Genomic DNA, 21512 nt, shown 5'->3' with positions numbered 1-21512 from the left:
AAGTTCACAGAAAGTTCATTCCCCTGCCAACCACCAGAGACCACCCGAGACCCTCGGAGAAGACCCTAAAGGCTTTAACGCGCATGCGTAAAGAATGATGTAATATTATAATTAGTTCCCGGAAATTTAATGAATATGTAAAAGAGAAATTTAAAATATGTATGAGAAGTATGGATATAAACAGAAAGGTGATTAGACCAGGTGTGCTTGATTTGTGGCAAGTCCACCGAGCACCCAGGCCTGAATAAAACAATCTCTCTCCTGAGCGTGTGGAATTGGTTACTTGCACGCCGGGCACGAATCCGCTTTTCGGACAACACCTGTAGGTCCACCCCACTAGACTTTTAGCTCCCACAGGGTCATTACAAAGGGAACATTCAAAGCAAACTGTTGGATCACTTGACCACCACTCTCTCAAATGTCATGGACACTGAGGTAGCCTGGTGCCTGTTTCATATCTGTCAAGAAAGACCCTTAAGGTCAACTTCTCCCAGCTCAGAATTCGGGACCCACTGCTTGCAGTCAGCTACGAAAAAGAGCAGTCCATGAGGCTGATATGCTTACATAGTGAAAGGAGCACTGTGCGTGTAAGCCTAACATTTATCATGAAATACTCACTGCCTGCACAAGAGACCAGCCAATAAGAGAGAGATTAAGTGCTTAAAAATGTTAAGAAACCCAGAAAAAGCTAAGAGAGGCAAGAAAGATAAGACACCTTTAACATACTGAATATATTTATTCCTTCAGAAACACTGCAAAATGTGGCCAGTCTTGACCTACAAGCAGTAATGAAACCTAAAGTCCCAGGCATATTACATGCCAGCATGCAACAGGGAGAACAGTAAAGATAAGGCCAATATAGGCCAAAGATATTTCCTCAGGAGATTAGGAAATATATTTTAGAGGAAATGAAGGCCAACATGCTTCTCCCTTGGCAGAGCAAATCAATAACGTGAATTTAAGTGAGCTGGGACATAGATTTCCACAAAGTATCTCCTTCTCAGCATCCTTCCTCAGCAGGTTTCTCCATCCTCATTCTCTGCACTGCACTTCCTGACCTATGTCATCCAAAGGCACTAGAGACAGAGGTGGAAGCATGTTCTTCTGCTCTTGCCTTCTGCAGGCCAAGCTGTTCTCTTCTCGCTCATCTGAGGGGAGGGGAAGAGAAGGGGAGGCACTCAAGGTGGCCTCCTTCCCCCATCATCAGTAGAAGAGGCTGGTTCAGTGGCTGCTGATTGGGCAATGGGAATGGCATAGAGCCAAAATGCTCCAATAGGAGCTATCTGTCCATCTCCCTTTCCCAGAATTCCTGCTCCAGGAACTGCCAGTGGAGCATTACTTGGTGCCACTTGGTCTTGCCACAGTCCTTGAGGTCCTCTAAGTAAGGCCATGCTCCTCTTAGCCAGGACTCTCATTTCACCCCAAAAGTCTTGCCAGTATCTTCAGTGAGGTAATCAATGACTGAGTAGCATCCGGTCCACTCCTGATTGGCTTGATGTCCCCACTCAGATGTGTCTGAGGAGGGAAAACACACACACAAAAAACCCATGTACTTTTCCTAGGATTTGGACATACACAGTACAGTGCTTGATTTTTCAGATGCAACTCAGAAAGCCGTCTGATCCTGAGGAGTTTTGCTACCTGGTTACTTAAGCTGCGTTCATTCTTTTGAGTCTGTCCCTTGGAAAAAAGGATTATTTGGAAGGCTACCTGGACGATGGAGCAGAAAAACTAAGGACAATTGTCCCTGTTTGTGGGAGAGAAGATGCTGTTAGCCCAAGTGAACAACGCGGTTTCATGGATTGCAGGCTGATCACTGCAGAAGGGCGTGTTGGAAATGAGCATGCGAGGACAGAAAGTAAGTGCTGGTTTGTCTCTACTGTAAAAGAATTAATCTATTATTTATGTGTTCCCTTTGCATTTATTTCCAGGTTGGTTTTAGTAGAACATAGATTGAACATAGATGAAGAGTTTGATCATTCAGGTCTGGAATCTGAAATTATTATTTAAGACCAGTAGCAACATGCTGGACATTTTTGCAGTAGAGAGATGTCCTGTGTCGCTACTCCCTGGAGAGAACCAGGAACAGATTGATGACCCTGATGACTACCAGGGATAATATTTTTAATTGGGGCTGCGTAAATTACTCTAGAACCATCTGGAACTATTTTTTGCATTAGAAATATGCCTATATCATGATCCTGATTTGTGGTTCCACAATTAATGAACAATGAATAGCCTATTTCAGTAGAACTGTCTCTGAGACAGATCGTTAGAATTACACTCCTAGCCTGTTCCTGCAATACTGTCTTGGTGAAAATGGTGTGCTTTATTTGGTGGAATTACGTGGTCCTCCATTCCCTGCCCCAGATATGATGCAGCAGGTATGACTGCATGTGGGCTGGTCCCTAACTCTGAAATCACAACTCTAACTCTGGCTAATCACCAATTGTGCAAAACTCCATGCTACATCCCACCTTGTAAACAAACTGTCCAGGAATGGGCTAAACCACCACAACTGTGAAAAGACTTTTTCTGGTGATCGTACAAGTGGGTTTGAGTCCATGACTGGAAAAAGATGCATAGAGAGAATCCTGGGGATGGAAGTAGACAGACTGCCAAATCATACAGGTCATGAGTCATGTGCATAAACAATATTCATGCAAGTATTGTTAGTGAAATCCCATGCTATGTTTGCTCTCTGAAAGCATGTGATACCAATTTGAAACAGCCAATTCAGCTGGCTCACCTCCTCAGCTGATGAATGGAGAATGGGGGTTGGGAAGTGGGGGAAGCCCACAATCAAATGCAAAAATCAGGAACAGATGTCAAGAAAGCTTCATCATTTTTTTCTAGGACATGCACACATTCTACAGTAGGGTAACCAGGACTAGCTGAGCTATGAGATGTTTTCTTACTAGGCAGAATTCTTGCTGATTATGCAAGGTTACTTCAGCTACCTAATCAAAGCAAGAGTCCCTCACATGTGCCTAGCCAGGAACTTCTAGTTCACTAACAAGGTCCCAGACAGGATGAGGAAGGGGAGGTGGAATGATGTGGTAATACTGGAGGTGGGGGTTGCTGACCAATCAGTGGTTCCATGTCCTACATTGTCTCTTGTCCTTGACTGCCAGAGCTGGCATCTAAATGGTCTGTATCTCCTAGATGCGCTCTCATCCACCTCCCCACCAAAATTTTGGACACCCACCCAACCCAAAAGCTAGTATCACAAAAACATACTTACCAGAACTCTGCACCTTGACTGTGACAAAATTCTTGGCAGTCCTACAGCATACAATTGGGTAGCTGAACTACTGCAGATAGTCACCAGCCTGTAATTCTTAGGGAGCATTGGGTCTAGTTGGAAGGTCATCCCTTCCTTGTCAGACCTGGCACCTGGAATAACTACAACCATAAAGGCCTGCTCTAGGGCACCTCCTGAAATTTTCTTAGCGCAGCCCCAGTCCTGAGAAAGGGACGTTCCCTACTACAAAGTACTCAGTGCCCTTTTTGCCACAGGTCTCATCCAAGTTCTCATGAAAAAAATCAGGTGTGGCAAGCTGTTCCAGAAAGTCAGCTGCAGTCTTGGATTTAGAGACAGGCTGCTCTGGAGTCTTGGAAATGTAAATGTGTGGTTTCCGTGAAGTCCTGAAGTATCCTAAATAGGATAACATCCCAGCATAATACAGCTTAGCAGCAGTAAATCTGCACTACCAAGAAAGTGCATTTTTCCAGTTTTTGACCACCAGAAACTGGAAAACTATTTTGCAGACTACTGCATGAAGTGTTTTGAAGGAGAACACTGCGTGTGGTATGGCGTGCTTTAGCAATGAAGCATAGGTGCAACACATGAGACCCTGCTGTAACACCTGCTGTAACACTTTGCGAGGACTGAAGACAGGCTAGTTCACACTGGTTGGGAGCGGCAGCATGAATCCTGCTTAAAGGGGCAGAACTTCAGTACAACCCAACAACCCAACATACCCTTGTCCAAGCTTCTCCATGAAGCTCCAAAATCACTCCAGAGCAAACTATAGAGGAAACATATACATAAGTAAGCATGGATAATTGGACACCTAGGGCTTTGTGTGTCCTGTTGGATGCAAGCTAACGTTACAATAAAGATATAGCCAAAATCACTTTTAAGTGGTCCCATCTTACTTCACTGGCTGTTTAAGAAAGCCGAGTTCCTTACTTACATGCTCTGAATTACTGTACCACGGCCAGACATCTAACTTTTAAGATGCTGCAATGCCTAATGTGGACAATCTCAGTAAAGCCTCCAACAGAGCAAGACATGCACCACACTTAAGCCAATACCAGACACAGTGAGCATCTTTCAAATATTCAAATTATTTTCAACTCACTTGCTCTTCCTGCTGGGGAACTCTGGGGAGCTGGGACTGGATGATCCATCAGACTTCAGGTCAAAGAAAGTTCCTGGACTGTCCAGCACCTTCTGCATCCTCTCTGCAGTGTCTCTGCTGGGACAAAAGAGAAACCAGCTATACCCCAGGGCCACAGTTAACCACTATCTATTCTAACACTGCCTTACAAGACACAACACAAAGCTGGAGCTCTCATATACACATGAAAGGAAAGCAAATGCAGTTGTGTTGAAAAGGGCAGACTCCTTAGATGTGATCTGTTGAGGGCAATATATTAGAAATGGCCAACTTTAAGCTCCTTTTAAATTAATATAAAAGCCTAAATTAATTTCAGCATTCTTTAATTCTTCAATTTTTTTTTCTGCCCTCCCTATTTCATTGGTCTTAAGAAACTTTAGGATTGATTAGAGAGCTTATATATTTATTGCATAAAGAAAAAGGATTCAGCAAATTTCCCTGTTTCAGGATGGTTACAATAGTTTTATCGCTACTAGTACTTGTCAAGACACTTCTGAAGAAAGCTGTCTGTGTGCGTAACTGAAAAGTGCGGTATGTTTAATTAAGGATTGGAAAACTCAGGTTTTTGCTGAGGTTTTTTTGTGGCTTCAGTGATGGAGTTTACAAAGTTCCTCCTCTGCTCTCTCGATCAGTTGATCCTACCTGTACCCCTCACACCACAGTTCCTCATGCCCTCACCTGTGCTAATACAACTGTTCGTGAGACTGGAAATTATCGTGACAAAAAACAATCCTGAAACTAAAACAACCCTGGAACTTCTATGACATATGAACAAGCGGGATGGACTGGGTCAGCTCTGTCATCAAAGCCTGCATATCATTAAACTACAGCTTCAGGGTGAAGTCACACATGACATGTTGAGCTCACTGTTGCCAGAGAGAGAGCCTGCTCCAGCCTCATCCACTTTTGTTGAGTGTACCTTCCATCAGACCTGGTACCCATCAGACTTCTCCATGAGCCAGTTCATGGCAAAACCTGGCAGATAATTAATCCAATGAAAGAAAGTTGATACTTTTTCTGTTAGATTAATGGGCCAAATCAGTTCCATGAAGGGTCCACTAAGCATCTGAGCCATCACAAGGAATAGGACAGGATTGGGTAGTTGAAAGAGACACTGGGAGAGGGCAAGTATGATACCTGCTTTTCAGTAACAATGAACTGTTAGAACAGACCAGTTGCTAGTGAAACTGCACCTTCAAGAATCACCCAAAAAGTCTTTCACAAAAACACAAGATAAGGCTCACTGTTCCTCATATCTAAGATTACAAATAAGCAAAAGGAAAGCTAAATAAACCCAACAGCTTACCAATTCCCTCCTAGCAAACAGCAGAAAAAAAAAGAAAATAAATCCAAGGTTTTTCCTTGTTGTAGAAAACTTTTACAGATCTTTTAAGGGGATAGTGAAGGTTGTTGTACACCAAGTAATGGATTCAGGGCACAGCTGCATAAGGTACAAAACTATTTAAAGTAGTGAAGAGCTGTGGCTACTGTGTTGGCTTAGACTGTTACAGGGAAGTTGTCTCAGAAGATTTTATTTTTCTCAAAGAAAGCTCTATACTATTTTTATTCAGATTAGGTCATAGGCGCCTCATTAAGGAAAGGTCCAAAAGAATAACTGGAAAGAAGGGAAAACGTAGTAACTCTTCCTGTTGTGAAATCACTAGTTTCCACATTAAAGATGGCTTTTTCCCTTTTACACTGGGTCTTTAAGCTGTTCCCTGGAATTCTTGCAACTGGGAAAACTGTATATTAGCTGCAGAGCACTCGTGACTTTTGGGACTCTGTAAAATCTTAAAAAGGCGTCTCAGCTAGAGCTGAGACAAATTTATTGATTTAACTGAATAATCTCTCATGAGCAGTAGACAACTTTTGAATGGTTATAATTCTGTCAAATATGCCAAATCACTCCTTAAACCTGTATGTTGCTCCTTAATTATAATTATTTCTCAGACCATCTAATTTAAATGCTAGTCATTTTGACTTAAAGCTTTTTTAAAAAAATCCTTTAAGATATCAGAAGTTTTGTCTATCTGAACTTTTTAACATGAAAACAAACAAACAATTAAGCACCCAATTCCCCCTTTCCCAAGTAAAAGCCTTTCATCGGACTCTTATCTAAAAGTGGCGAATACAGAACAGGAGAACCAAGATCATACTGCACAAAGTTTAAGAGCGATCTTACTATGTTCCTCCACCCATTTCCTCCCTTCTTCCTCAAATATTGATTCTCCCCATTTCCAAATGCCCATTTTTATTTTGTTTGTTTCTGTCCATTTCTCCATTAGCCGATAATCAGGCTTTTCTTCCCATTCCAACCATTTCCATTTCAGTTCTCATTCCTGTCGATTCCCTTTCTGTCCTTATATGTGCCTTTCTATCTCCCTTTTCTCATCTCCTCCTGTTTTTTTCTCTCTTTGTCTCATCTTCCCACAGCTCATACCTCTTTTCCTCCTGTATGTTCTCAATGCCAATGGCGCTACTCCGTCGCCCATGGAAGCGGCTGGCTCGAGTACGCGATGGGCTCCTACCAGGCAAGGCAAAAGACTAGAAAAAAGGAAAGTGTGACAGAAAGGAGGGAGGCAAACAAGACAGGAAAAACTGGAGAACTGGAAGCATGGGAGAGGGAGTTTGCGATGTGGATCCAGATCCTCTCCTTTACTCTGCAATACAATAGCATGGCCCAGCTCCACCGGTGCAGGAAGGAGTACTTTCTGTCAGTGAGAAAGAGAAGCTAGGGCTTACAAAGGTGGTATGAGAAAGAGACAGAGAGATATAGAAACAAAGGCAGAACAAAATACACAGCCAGTATACAGAGAAAGAGGCTCAGGAAGGGAGATATCCCCATATGATGAGAGGAGAGGTAGAGAAATCAGAAAGGTAGAGAAAACTAGAAGTTAAAGGAGAGAAGGAGGCAGCAAACCCAAGTCATTACTATTCTGTGACTTTGTTGTGCTGACATAAAGAATGCATACAACTGAGTAAACTGTCCCCAAGAAATTGCCACACTGAAAGGCACCTTCTTGGCTTACTCAGAGATGGTTTTTTTGTAGTTTGCCTGTATTGACATCACTAGTGCAGAGACCACAATCAGCTGGATGCACTTTGGCCAGGGTAACCATATTTCCAATATCAGAAACATGGATCATTTTCTGGAGACATTTTCATGGATTTATTATGCTTACACAGATCACGTATGTTTAGTATCCCTATCAAATAAGAAAGGCTTTGATAGTGACTACAAATATTCACTCTTTTTCTCACCCCAAACTTTATTAATCCTGCTGTTTGTTCCCAACATGCAAATTCTATTTACAGCAAAACAGCACCTTGAATAAACATTGTGTACCTGCTTATATTACAGAAGAGAATCTGATTGGTGAAATTGAAGAAAATGGAACAGATCTAGTGTCCTCATGTTCTCAGCTCTTGCCATATGACAATGCAGTACCATTCTGGTCAAACCACAGTGCATGCATTTTTTTAAGGTATGGCAACGTACAGGATCTAATCCTGGATAGCAAAGATAGACGTAGAATCATGTTTGGCTTTCTTCTCCCAGTCTGCATCAATCTCAGCTCTAGTTTACAGACGAACTGGGGCTAGAGATAGGCACGGACAAAACAGACTGCAACACGTGCTGTCACCACTTGTGAAATGGGATGATACAACAAAAAGAGGTTCACAGAAAGACAAGAGGACAAACTAATAAGGAAAGAGAAATAAAATGTATGGGTGGGTCACAAAGGAATGCTGGGTTTCTTCTTACAGCCCACCTGAATACCTTACCGCAGCAATGGCCTTAGGGCCCTCGGCGACACTCTGGCTGAGGGCAAGGCCAGCTGTAGTTGGGCGGCTGGGCACGGTGGCTGGCGGCTGCTTTCTCATGGATATCCCCATGGTATCCAGGCTCTGGCTGCGGCCTCTGATCACCCGCTGAACAGAAGGGAGGCAGGGAAACAGACAAACACATATAGACATGCACACGGTAGGGCAGCATGAAAAGCACGACAGATTGGGCGGAAAGTTGTGAAAGACCAACATCAGAACCACAGAAATCCTAACTCCTAGAAGGCAGCATCTTAGACATTACCCATTTTTGGTCCTAGCCGATTCATGGAGCTCACTGCCAGGGAAGAACTCTTCCTCAAGTATATTCTCTACTTTCACCTCCCTCGACCTGTTGCATAAATAGAGATTCCCTACCAGTATCCCAGCATACTGGATAAGACAGCATCATCTGGAGCAATCCTACCCACTCCAGGCTACAAAACACAAAATCAAACTCTTGTTCAAGACTATAAGGTTCAGTCTTGCATGAACTTGTGTGCTGGTTCCAAGGGGAAAGTGGCCATATCAAAATCTGCAGCATTTGAAAAAGCCATTTTCTGAGTTTACTCAGCCTTTTCCAGCCTTTTACAAAGGTCATCTGTGTACATGACATGCAAATCACAGCATCTGCTAGAAGTCAGAAAAGGACATTTTGGGATAATTAGTGTAAGACATGGATGGGTATGAAATTCCTGTTCAGCAGCAAAGGCAGGGTAGACTGATTGTATGTAAAAATACACCTCACCAAAGCATCCCATCTCTGACCAAAACTATGCATATAGCTACCAAACCTACGCATATAGCTACCAAACCTGTATGTGAATGGGTTAGTTTTACAGCCCTTAACGACTCTAACCAGTCCATCATACAAAGCCGGTGGAGGTCATCTGAAGAAATGCATTTATAGTACGTCCCTCTGTCCGGACAGATAACTTATTATACAAAAGAAGTGGTGAGGCACTTCCCACAGAAGTGGGAAAGGGGAAGTAGATAGCAAAGTGATATAAGATTCTCTATATATAATCAGTTCAAAACTCAGTTTGCCTGTTTGTACAAAACCTTTGCTTTCTCATATCATCTTGATCACTTTTAAAAGTAAGTTCTGTCACCTGATCCTGTTTTATTAAAAAAAAAAAAAAAAAAGGAAAAAAAGAAAGAAGTGTCATCTACACCAAACAAAGGTAAATTAACTCTGGCTTTTAGAGGGTAAGTAAAGCATCACAGTTTTTCTAGACAGTACACTCACAGATCTGTTAGAAACTCTTGCAGTGGCTCTTGCAACTCTTTCAGTTATAATGAAAATGAATTGGAAGAGATCTGCTTTAGGAACTGCAAGCTGCTTGCTACTAGTTATTAAAATTCCTCTTGCAAACACTCACTCCTTCTTCTGTAAGTCACAGAGTGAAACTCCATCTGACACTAGACACCAGCATGGAGCATAAAGAGTTTGACTTCTCAGGGACAGTATGAAATTCCACTCTGGACCACGCTGTAGCTCTGTAGAAAGGAGCACAGGAAGGGGAAAAATGTCTTTTCTTGAGAGATATGGTAAAGCACAGTTGAAGATGCTCTAAAGAAAGGCTGCTGGATGGAAAGACTTTTTTTTCCTGTCTCACCCTAAGCACAGCTGATCAGCAGGGTCGCTATTCCTTGGAGGGACACACAGTGAGCTTGAGAAAAGTGTGAGCAACTGGGTAAGGAATCAATCCACTATGGCTCACCTTGAAATTCTCGAGGAAGCCCCCACTACCGTTCTCTATCTTGTCATCCTCCCCGATGGGCAATCCCATCATACTGCGGCTGCGAAGCTGCAGCTCCTCAAAAAGGCTCTCCAAGAGGGCACTCCGAGTTCTTTCCTGCATCAACATCAAGAATGAAAACACAACTATTTTGGGGAGTAGAGGGATTTTTTTTTTCCCCCCTGTTTTTTGTAATGTCTCACATCCTCCTTAAAAACAAACAAACAAACCAACAAACAAAAAAACCCCCCACAACCCAAAAAAAACCCCACACAATGGAAATTAATTTAAACAGTATGAAGTGGTTTTAGCTGTATAGTTATGGAATATATTACAGTAATAGCCAGCCCTTTTAAACTCTTTCTAAAGCAAGTCACAAAGGATATCAGTACTTTTTTACAGGTGATGAAACAGAGGCATGGATTGAAGGCAGTTTTTTCTAGATCAGGCAAGCAGCAGAGTCTGGAATAGAATTTTGGTACCTTGAACCAAAATCAGTGATATCAGTACACATCCTGCAGCACAATACTGAGTTTCAGCTAATACAGAATTTCCTCCAGCAAAAGGTGTGCATTGTATTCCCATTCTTACTCAAGGATTAGATCTTTACCTGTTCATATTCTATCATGCCTGCTGTGAAACATAAAGGAAGCATCACATAGCTGACTATAATCACATTTCATCTTCCTTTTTTAAGCAACACAAAACTAGAAGTAGAAGAAAGTAAAAAATTATACTGTATTTTCTTAATCTGGCAGTAATATAGTTTTATAAATTTTAATGGAAGCAACCAGGTAATAGACCCACCTCTAATTTAGCAAATTTCTCAGCTCGATAGCAGCTGTACTCAGCATTGATGAGCTTGACCAGGAGGTATTCACGAAACTCTGCACTCTAAAAGACAAGATGAAGACTAAACTGGAGATGAAAACAGTAATAAAAATATCACATGAGAAAAGCTCTGCCTTACTACTCTTTAGACCTCCAAAGTCATCTAGCCACACTGACAATACTGACTCAGAACACAAGGGTGTGTACCATATCTGTGAGAAAATAACAGAAGATTGGCGAGGAGGATTGTAAACACACTCAAGTGACTTGCAGCTGAGGTGTCAAAAAACACATATATCATACTAATTGTTGTTTGGCCTTGTGTGTTAGACAAGTAGAACATCTGTGTTTAGATAACATAGGCCTGTGATAGACTTAGAGGCACCCTATTGAACATGCTTGAGATTCCTGCCCTGCTATGGGAAGGGTCAAAGCACAGTGGTAAACTACACCTGCACAAATCCCTGAAAATTCCCTGAAATACAGGCAAAAACAGCAGGTTCAGCAAGGACCGAGCTCCACAGTGTGCCTCTGCCCAGGTGCTGCTTCGGGGATCCTCTGGTTGGCGAGGTAATGAAAATAAATTTACCCTTTGCATTTTGTGGTTCTTCCTGCATCCTGCCTGTGCCGGCTCACACAATATCCCCCTGCCATCTAACACTGAACCTGAGAAACAAACCTTTCTAAATATGGCTGGATCTGGCAGAGGGGGTCCAAAGAAGGGGACATCATCTCGGGCTGTGACTGAAACCTGAAACAATATAAGGGGAAAACAGTAAGTATCATAACACAAGTGAGACTATCAAAGCCTTCAAACTACTATGGTACATCTGATCCCTCCTGAATCACGTACATATCCAAAAGAGATCTAATATGCTGTCCCGTGCATCCATCTGTTTCTGTACTCAGTGAATGGATGTGCTCATTTATCTCCCAGAAATTCAGTCAGCTAGATGTGCACACAGTAAGAGCAAGAAAAAACAATTGAACTGATTGCTTTTTTAAAAAATATTTTTAATAAATATTTTTAATAATAACCAGTATATTTGGGACAAAAAAATAAGATGCTTCTATTCAGCCTGCAAGATTTACCTCCACTAGAAGAGACTTTGTCAATATGGTTGTACTGACTTTTTTTTTTTGACAGAGAATCCTCAGTGGAGATACGCTGCACACTGAGGGGAGTACCTCAGTGACACCGCCTCTCTAAGTCACATGTGGTAAGCATACAAAAGCACTTTCCCAGTAGGAGATAAGGAAATCCACGCTTTTTTTTTTTTTTAAACATGCTCCTACCTGACATACCAATGCCAAAAAAAAAAAAAAAGCAGTCCAGTTTTTACATGCTGTCACTTAGCTCTTCACAGCACTTACCTATAATTATATGCAGCTATCTTACCAGATACATACAGCACTTAAGAATATTTCACAGTTATTTTTTTCATCATGTTTGAGATAGAACAATACCATTATTTGCCATTTCGTACAACAGGGAACAATGTCAGAACAACTTAACAGCAACTGCCTCAAAATAACACTCCAGTGTAAATGTCTCAGAGCCAAGGAGAGGCATGAGTTTAATAAGAGGAAGAAGGAAAAGGGCCCTCGATTTAATTCAGATTTCTCACACTGTAGGCCAGCCCCCCTAATTACAAGGCCTCCCTCTCCCTCCCAATAGATATCTACCAGTTAAAATCCTGCCTTGCATTTTTAATTTTCTGATAGCAAAAATTGATTCAAAGAAATAAATGCCATTAATATTCCAATTTAACCTCTAGGCACTAAAGCTTAAGTAAATGGAACAATGGATGGAAAAAAATCTTCCCAAACTGCAGTCTCTTAGGTACTAGCATGCTCTCAAGGCAGAATGAGTTAAAACCCCTTTGGAAAAGCCTTTACAGAAAACTCTGCATTGGCTCTAGGGTCCTGACTGGGACTATTTCTTTTTCATGAAATGATACAGGCAACCCTACTACACTGACAGAAACAATGCCATTGCAGACAGGCAAAGATGAAAACAACAGTAGGAAGACAAATGGGAAGTTTCCCCAGCTCTCTCTTGTCATTAAAAAAGTCCAGAGAATTTCTGTGCCCTACAAAACAGAGACCGAGAGGAAAATTAGAACCCCATGCCCCTGATCAACATTAGGTTATCGTGTCGCTACAGACCTGCCTGCCCATAGCATCGGGAACAATGGAAGGTGATTGTTCCACTCCCAGCACCCTCTTTGGTGGGAAAGGAGATGGGGATCCTGTCCTAATTTTGATATTCTTGGTGTTCTTGTAGACCTCCAAGGCATAAGGACTCATCATCAACAAATCAGAATTCCTACATAATACGACACAGAGCACTTTGATTAAAATGTTTCTACAATGGAAAATCCATCACAGAATGCAAGCTTCTATATACGCCCTCTCAGCATGACTGAAAGTTGAACATAAAGTTATTTAGACATCCATACAGAGTCATGTGACAGAGAAAGAGCTGTGTCCAAAGGCTGCAGATAGGGTATTCATGTTCTAGCAGGGCTTCTTTCAACTGGAGGGCCCTAACAGGTAGCACTTCCCTGCCAGATGGGCATCAGTTCTGGGATCCCCCAAAGAAGATGTAGCTGGTTCAGATTCCATAGATCAGGCCAACCAGCTGTATCTGACCTGCAGTCTCAGGCAGTGCAAGCTCTCAGCTTGAGCAATGCAGACATGGCTGTCAGTACGTGAATGAGTTTTACCTGACTTACATAATGCAAGCAAGACATCCCCCAAAATGGCATCAATTGCTCCTTGTGCTCTTTGATGTAAACAAAACTTTTTTATCTGAACTCGTCCTGCTTCAATTCCCAAGCTTTAAGCTTCAGAAATTCATCAGCTACTTTCAAAAACATAGAAGTATATTCTAGTTTCCTGTGTAGATACTTAACAAATTGATCAAATTATTCTTAAACCTTCTATTTGCTAGGTAGAGGCAGTAAGCAGTCCTGGACTCCTTTCAGTAAAATACTTGTGTTCCAGAATTTTAATCATTCACAGCCTCACTTTCTAGCCCCATCCAGCTTATCAATATCTTTATGAAATCTGAATACTCAACAAACATGAACACAGATTGCTAAATAGTAGCAATCACACCAAACAGAGAGGACCTCTGCAAACCTATAGAATAGAGAGCAACATAGCAGGAAGGAGACTCCTGGTCAGAGATCAAAGAGCGAGTGAAGGGGAAGGAGAGCTGGTGGCAGCTACTAGATTTCTAGGTTTACTGGCAATAGATCTAATTATCGCCTTTCACTGAAAACGTTGATCAAGTTTACTAACAGAGCAAGCAAAGCTGTTAGGATGACAGCTGGCTGAACCTGTACCTCTCCCAAAGGCCCAAGAACAGGTTTCCACTTCAAGGATCAATATCAGTAAATCAGTACAGAGAAATCTATTGGCTCTGTTTACCTTGTAGAGAGTGTCCCCAGTGGTGCTATGAGTGAGCTGAACTACCACATAAGCATGTAGGAAATTAGAAGCAATCATATCAGGGACAAAAGGCGTGCTTTCATCCTGGAAAATGATGGCTACAATGTCATTCCCAATGTGACGCTTCCGCTGAAGCTGGAGAGGAAAAAAAACAGTAATGCAAGAAGGCAGGTGAAAGGGCAGAACGGCATGATGGGGCCTCAAACACCAGTCTGTTTAGCATCTCCCACCCATCTGTTCAACCAAACCCCTCATCACTACTTTCACCATTACTCCAGCCATAATTCCCAACATTACGCAGTTAGGCATTCTCCCTTCTAACTAGCCCATCATCAAATACCCCTCCCCTCTTAGCCACTGTTGAATTCCTTAGTTCTCCTTCCAATACCTGCTGGGAATCTCCCTCTGTGAAGGGCAGCTTTGTAGACACATGAAACATGATCTCCTTGCCCCGGAAATTTGTATAGACCGACTCAGTGCCCGTTTGACCTCTAGTGACATCCAAGCCTCCCCGGAACCTGAGCAAATCCATACCACGCCATAGGTCAGGCAGGACAGAGAGGAGAAAGTGGAGAGAAGAAAGAAGATATCAGTAACAGTAGCTTGGTACATGAATATTATCAAAGGTGATTTTTAAGAAATCAGTGATAGTGGGGCACCAAATCTTCCCAAAACAAATGCACTGACTGAAGCTGCACAATGTTTCTGCTGATGAACATACTTGTTGCTAAAAGCTATGAAGCTAAACCAGGGATCCTCAAAGGAGCTACTTTCTTTGGCATTCTTCTGAGAAACACAATCCATATTTTAGAACTACAGAAAGGACAGGCTGACCCACAGAAAGAGACTAAACCAATATTGACCCCTACCATTGTGAAACAAACTTACATTCGCACAGTTAAATAAAATTATTCTTTACTGATACTGTGGGTCAGACTGAGATACCAGGAGACCTTTAAATGAAAATACCAGCAGAGACCTAAGCTCCAACTGGTTCCCAGATAGGATGGCTGACAAAAGCGTTCTGGGCTTCTCCACCTACACTGGGATTCAGAGGACGCAGCACTTTTCTGAAAGCAGAGCTCTAATAGAGTCGCAGCCTCTGAACACACAGTGTTCCCTAACTCAATCACTAACTTTCCAACGGCGCTGGGTACGCACCCACGGAAATCCTGCAACTGAATCTTGTCACCAAGGAAATCCAGGAACTCTAGGAAACCCAGACTCTCTTCTGTGTTACTGAAGACTTCTTCTTCAGTTGTCTTCAAAAGGAAAGGAGAAGTCATAAGGAGCACAAGCATTACAAAGAACAGCCAGTAATTTCTATACACAGTTCAACCAGCTTTGAGGACCTGCACAAACAAATCGATCATCATAAGGCAAGCTTCTATCCGTTCTCTTTATGGCATCTGTATTTTTCACAGGACAGTACAGACCTTGTTATTACATTTAAGCTAAGAGAACCAACTCTTTGTATTTTGCCTCAAGTATCGTGGGATCTGAGGGAGCTTACCTGTCCAGGTTTCTGGTAGATGACCCCAAATTTGAAGTTATTGCTTATGACATGTTCATCAAACGCAACAATAAGCTGCGAAGCCTGAGGTAATGAAATTACAAATTATCAGCTGGATGTCATTAGTCAGCTCTTAATGGAAAAGGGACATACAGACATATCAGAACATTATACCTTGGGGTAGAGGACAGGAAAGAAGCGTTCAACATTCACATCCTCACACAGTAGCTGTCGAGCCAGAGAGAGAGAGAGAGAGGGAAACAGAAGTGTGATTATCATGTGCCCTAGCTTGCTGCGGGCATGAGGGCATAGGCACTGTTTATAGTTATCTGACAGGGGTCTCTTCAGGCAAAAATTCTGAGGTAAAATTAGAAGAGAAAGAAGAGAAGCTAAATGGAAGTGTAAAAGGGAAGTATATGACAGTACTATTGGGGAATAGTAGAAAAGAGGGAAATGGGAGGACAGAGGTGAAAATAACCTGAACAATGAGGCTGTAAGAGTGAACAGGCAAGCACAAATCTCACCTTCGCCATCTGGACAGCATTGGGAAACTCATTCAGACAGGAAATAGGGATCAGGTCATGTTTGGTGCCAGTCCGAGTCCTGACACAAAACAAAAAAGGCATTAGAGCAAAAGGTGAAGGGAGACATAAGCAACACTGGTTCTTTAAAGAAAGACTAGCCATTCCTTCAGATTATCCTTAAAGCAGTTAATTCCAGAGGATTAATTTTAAGCCTGGTGCATAAAATCACTGGAAAAGGGAGGTATTTACGTTTCTTATTGCTCATCACTTGTGGGGAGCAGAGGAAGACATAACAGGGACAAACAGCTTACTCTCTTGCTCCTTTGCATTCTTTTCTTGGTTGAAGAAATATTTTGCTCTTCCCCCCCACCATTTTCTTTCACAGAAATCTAAATGTTGAAATACAATTCATGGACACAGTATTATAATGGATTCATAAGATCATACAATGAGCGTTTGAAAGACTGTGAAAAGGTCTGATAGAGACAGCCTAGGAAAGCAGATCTATGCAAAGCATAGGAGGTAGAAACCGGTGTAGTATTATTCCAGAAAGCTGATGGAGAAAACCTTCCTTTCTCTGCCTACATATATATATTAAAGGAGAGATGTCTTTCTAGGGGAGAAGAAATATTGGGCTGTCAGAGTCCTCTTCAAACCATTATAAACAAGCTATTGAGCAAAAGGTGCTGCATATAATACGATATCTTAATAGAGGAATTACTACCCTTTTGTTCTTCACCAGTCTCTTCCATGTAGGAAGGTGTCTGGGCTCAGATAAACATTCTCTGGCACAACTCACAAATAGGTTCTCTCTTTTTTTCCCCTCAGATTATTGCTCCGCCTGGCACTCTGAAGTGTTCTCCGCATACAATGAAGGAAACCCACCAGTGATTCTTTTGTAGCTGACTCCTATGCAACCAGTATTTTCCCTCAGTCCTGGATGAGTCCTTGTCAGCAGCAACTGTACGTCAGTTGCTTCCAGCAGCATATTGCCTACTGGAAGTGCACCCAGTCCATAGCGTGGTAAAAAGCTTTTCTGCAGCGTGCCTCTCGCCTATGCAAGGTCCATCTCTGGTCTTCCTCTAGTTCATTCAGCAGCTCTTTCTGGGTAATGACTTTCTATGGAAGCCCTAAAGGTTATCCTGGGAAGCTAAGGAATGTTCTAGCTCACCTTCAAGGGAGCCTTAGTCTCAAGCACAAAGTCCAAAGACAGGCCTGTGCTAAGCTGCCCTCCATCGGGTAATCCATATTCTCCCAGAGAGTACTCACATGTCTCTAAGTAAACAGAATGAACAGAAAAACCTTCTTTTTGAGGGAAGAACAGATGTTTTTCACAGGAACTACAAAGATGTACCTGCAAACACCACTTCAGCTTCCTGAAGGAAACTGCTGAGAGAAACTCACAGGGGAAGGCAAGAAAAGAAGGCTCAAAGTCCTCTCCAGGAGAAAGACATGAGATTCACGCCCATATCTATGCAGAGGAAGCTCAAGGTAAGATGAGAGACACAGCACAGTAACATACACTTCAACAACAGGCACTGTTACCTCAGCAACAGGCGTAGATTTTCCTGTTTCTCGATCTGTTCATACTTCACAGAAAGTACCAGGTAGCCCAAGGACATGTCACTGGAGTAAAAATTCTGGTGCTCCTGAAAACAGGAAGCCAAAATGCATTATTCCCAACATGCTTCCTAGAGAAGTTCACCAGATTTTTTGCATACAACCTGTCACTCAAGATTAGCTAAATTTTTCTTAAACTAGCAATGGCATGTTTGAAGACATGCATATGCTGTCTCCCAGCCCCCTTGATGATCAATGCATGAGCATATCAGTCAAAGTTCATCCACTGTCAGTTCAGTTCCTCCTCAGCTGTCCATCATCAGAAGGGCTCCTGAGGAAGAACAGGATGAGAACATTCAGCAACACATTTTGAAGAAATCGAGTTTCTTGTAAATAAATTTGTATCTTTCGTGGACTTTCCCTGTATCCATTCAGACTCTGCATGACTAAGTAGTGGTCTCCAGCACACTCAACTGGATGGGGTCATGGGAATTTTCTATACAAACAGTAATGGCAGGATCATTATACCAAATGGTTGATCTCTAAGAGCACTCGCATCTCAGGGAGGATACAGTCAGAGCTCCAGGTAACTACTTTGCATATGAAGACTGTTCTCAGCAGTGCCACTAACACTGCTTGAGCTTTAGTGGAGTGTGCCTTGAACAGAGAGAGTCATTCAGTCAAACAATGAACCATAACACAAACATTTTCACAGGCTCTATATAGAAGAGGCTGTGGCCATACATTTCTCCTGGGCATACAGCCATGTTCCAATGGCCTGGGTGTATCAATATAAATTTTATAGATTGATATATATATTTTATAACACGTATATTGATATATATAACCTCTAACCTCAAAAGGTTAAAGCGTTTTGACAAGGGATGTGAATGGAAACCTCTAGCACAATGAGAATACTATGTAGGTGGAATCATCCAGAAATGCTTAGATTGCTCCTATCTTCCTAGCGGAAAACAACTTTATGGCCAGTTTTTGGAGGTGGCTGCTGCATAAACTCTGACAAAGAGCTGAGACTGAACTCATGCTTTCAAACAGTCCAAAATTATTGGGTTTGAGGTATAAGCAGGACAGAGAGACCAATGAGAATGTCATGCAGGGGATCCGATTCTCTTTGGATTAGATTTGATTAGATTAATATCTTAATCTCTTGCTGCTAATGAGAACTTCTGTTGAAAGGAGCAGTAGTACCTTCCAGTATTTAGCCTCCAACCCAGGAGAATATAGTGAGATTGGTATGGTACTTCTGAGCTAGCAATGATGGAAGTTGGGGTAAGAATCCTTCTCAGCAAAACAAAATAATAATAAAACAAAATAAAGAATCCCCAAACCAAAATCGTCTCAGCTACCGTACAGCAGGCAGAATTATCAGTGCCTCCTTATGCCTTGGGACCATGAAAATCAGGAGAAAGTCACAGAGCAATCCGCTGACTGTGGAATCAGGAATGTGTCCACAGAGATCTTCAGTGCAGAACAGTTTAGGCCACAGAAGAAGAAGAAGAAAAAGAAAAAAGAAAAAAAAATAAAAAAGGCTTTCTTTTGGTATCTTTTGTAGACAATCTTAGGATTTTCCAAATCCCAGATGATGTATCTCAAGATATCCAGCTGAATCCCACTTGTGGATCTGTAGGAAAAAGAAGCTCTATCCACTCACTGAGAAATCAGACGCTTCCAGGAGATAAAATGCACACACTTTAATGGGGAGCTTGACTCTGACATTCCACTTAACAGAGAAGGGGTACCAACTGCTATCTTGTTTGTTGATATATTTTCTAATAATAGTGTTGCCCATCACCAACTTACTTGAAAGATATAATCAAAGTACTCTGCATATATTCTAGCGTGTAGAGATTCTGTTCTGATGTACTCCAGTGGTTTTATGCTGTTTGTTTGCAGAAATTATCTCCTCAGCCTAAATCCAAAGTGTTTGTCATGGTCAAATTAATCGTAGGAGAGAGATAAAACACCATTCCCCTGCAAATAATGAATGGACTGTTCTACCACCAGAATAGCAGTCATCTCAAATCAAAGACAGAGTCATTTGCAACCTGAGAAGACAGCCAGGGAGCATGAACTCAGTAACCAGGATTACAAGACTCAGAAGGAGCATCACAGGAAGCACTGTATAAATGCATCCTTGTGCATGACACAAAAGTGTTATGCACTGGGACGGTAAGTTAAGTGTCCAGTTGTATAGTCAGAACTTGCACGATTTGGAATGTGTTCTGTGAAAGGAATACTCCAGACAATTAATTAATATTAAGGACTCAATGGGAGAAAAGTGTGTAATTTGATCAAAAAGAGTTGCTAGTCTGAGAGTTCCTTCCTCAGCTTTTTGCCTAGAAAATACAGAAGGTCTGTTCTGTCTCTGGTGGATTGCAACTTCTCTCAACACACTGATGAGATTGCCTTTTCTTGCGGAAAAAATCTAAACAATTTTTTGTATTAGTCATAGTTCTGACTCACTGTGAAATAAAGATACATCTAGTGAAATACTCTGATATTTATGTGGATGTAGGCATCTTGAAGTCAACAGACAAACCAGTCCCCTCTTTGGAAAAAAAAAAAAAAAAAAGGAATAACTAAGACTACAGTCACTACCCTGAACCTGGATGTGAACATGAAGCTATTGAACTTCTTCAAGTATTAGAGATGTCATTGTTCTCACTTCCTCTTTGAGACAGAAAAAACCCCAACACTCAGAACTGCCCTGCTACTGACTTATGGGGAAAAAGTTTCACAGCTTCTGGTGCTAGCATAGTCTACCTTCTGCTGAAGCAGATCAAACAAGTGGGTCCTGAAAAAGATAAGGTATAAGTAAACAGCAGCAGACAGAATAACGTGGCCTCTAGCTGCAGTGTTCAAATCACAGAAGTCCAATGTGATCTGTCACACAAGTCAATGGTGGTGACTGAACTTAACTGTGTGTGGGAAGAAAAGCTGAAATCAAAGGAAGCCACAAAGGCTGAGAGGACAGTTTATTTCTCCTGACCATGACCTTCAGGATACTAATAGATTTTTGGGATGTGAACAAGAATCAGGTGCAGTAGTCATTGTGACCAAGGGCAGAAAGAAGAAGTAGCTGAGGAATAGACAGATTCAAGGAGCAAAACAAGAGCAAGTATGCAAGGAAGTTCTGGATTTCAAATGGATCTCTGTAAAAGCAATTAAGTATCTTCATGGGGCCAAGGGAAAAGACTAAACAGAATACACAAGGAGTGCTGACAGTTTGCCTGAGAAGTTATAAAGCTATTAAGACAACTGCCATGTTCTTAGCTGCTTGGGTTCTTTTTGATGAAATAGAATTATTTTTCACTATTCAGTAGCAGCAATTGCACCAAAGATGAACAAACCAGACAAAAGACGTCTTCCCCATTGGACCTGGTATGTTTCATCACTTCTTTTAGCAATAGGAGCATAGGAAGCCAGAGAATACTAAAAGATCTTTACAGGATTCAAAATGGGTTCATTAGTCCATTCTCTTCCTTCAAGACAACTGAAAATAAAAAAACAATTAACTTTGAAAAAACTTGGCAACCTCTGGTCATCTGGTAAATTCTGGGATGATTTCAGCCCTGAAGAAGGAAGAAAAGCAGCTTTGGTGGCCAAATGATTATGTGATGACCTACACGAA

General features: G+C 41.8%; 1 protein-coding gene across 1 annotated transcript in view; it reads right to left on the bottom strand.

The window, feature by feature from the left end:
* Window positions 1-722: 722 nt before the first annotated feature.
* The window catches only part of RAP1GAP (RAP1 GTPase activating protein), a 31278-nt gene continuing 10488 nt past the window's right edge, over window positions 723-21512 (bottom strand). The window contains exons 6-19 of the mRNA XM_009581903.1: window positions 17846-17949; window positions 16301-16379; window positions 15951-16004; window positions 15777-15860; window positions 15425-15525; window positions 14652-14781; window positions 14243-14398; window positions 11484-11555; window positions 10781-10867; window positions 9956-10090; window positions 8193-8339; window positions 6847-6950; window positions 4368-4484; window positions 723-1515 (exon numbers count right to left, since the gene is read on the bottom strand). Coding sequence (XP_009580198.1) covers window positions 1506-1515; window positions 4368-4484; window positions 6847-6950; window positions 8193-8339; window positions 9956-10090; window positions 10781-10867; window positions 11484-11555; window positions 14243-14398; window positions 14652-14781; window positions 15425-15525; window positions 15777-15860; window positions 15951-16004; window positions 16301-16379; window positions 17846-17949 — 1380 coding nt within the window. The 3' untranslated portion in view covers window positions 723-1505. The remainder of the gene's footprint in view (window positions 1516-4367; window positions 4485-6846; window positions 6951-8192; window positions 8340-9955; window positions 10091-10780; window positions 10868-11483; window positions 11556-14242; window positions 14399-14651; window positions 14782-15424; window positions 15526-15776; window positions 15861-15950; window positions 16005-16300; window positions 16380-17845; window positions 17950-21512) is intronic.

Source organism: Fulmarus glacialis, unplaced genomic scaffold (assembly GCF_000690835.1).
Source record: "Fulmarus glacialis isolate BGI_N327 unplaced genomic scaffold, ASM69083v1 scaffold7757, whole genome shotgun sequence".
In the NCBI taxonomy this organism is placed as follows: Eukaryota; Metazoa; Chordata; class Aves; order Procellariiformes; family Procellariidae; genus Fulmarus; species Fulmarus glacialis.
The sequence above is the reverse complement of the archived record's forward strand: the minus strand, read 5'-3'. Positions and strand labels throughout refer to the sequence as shown.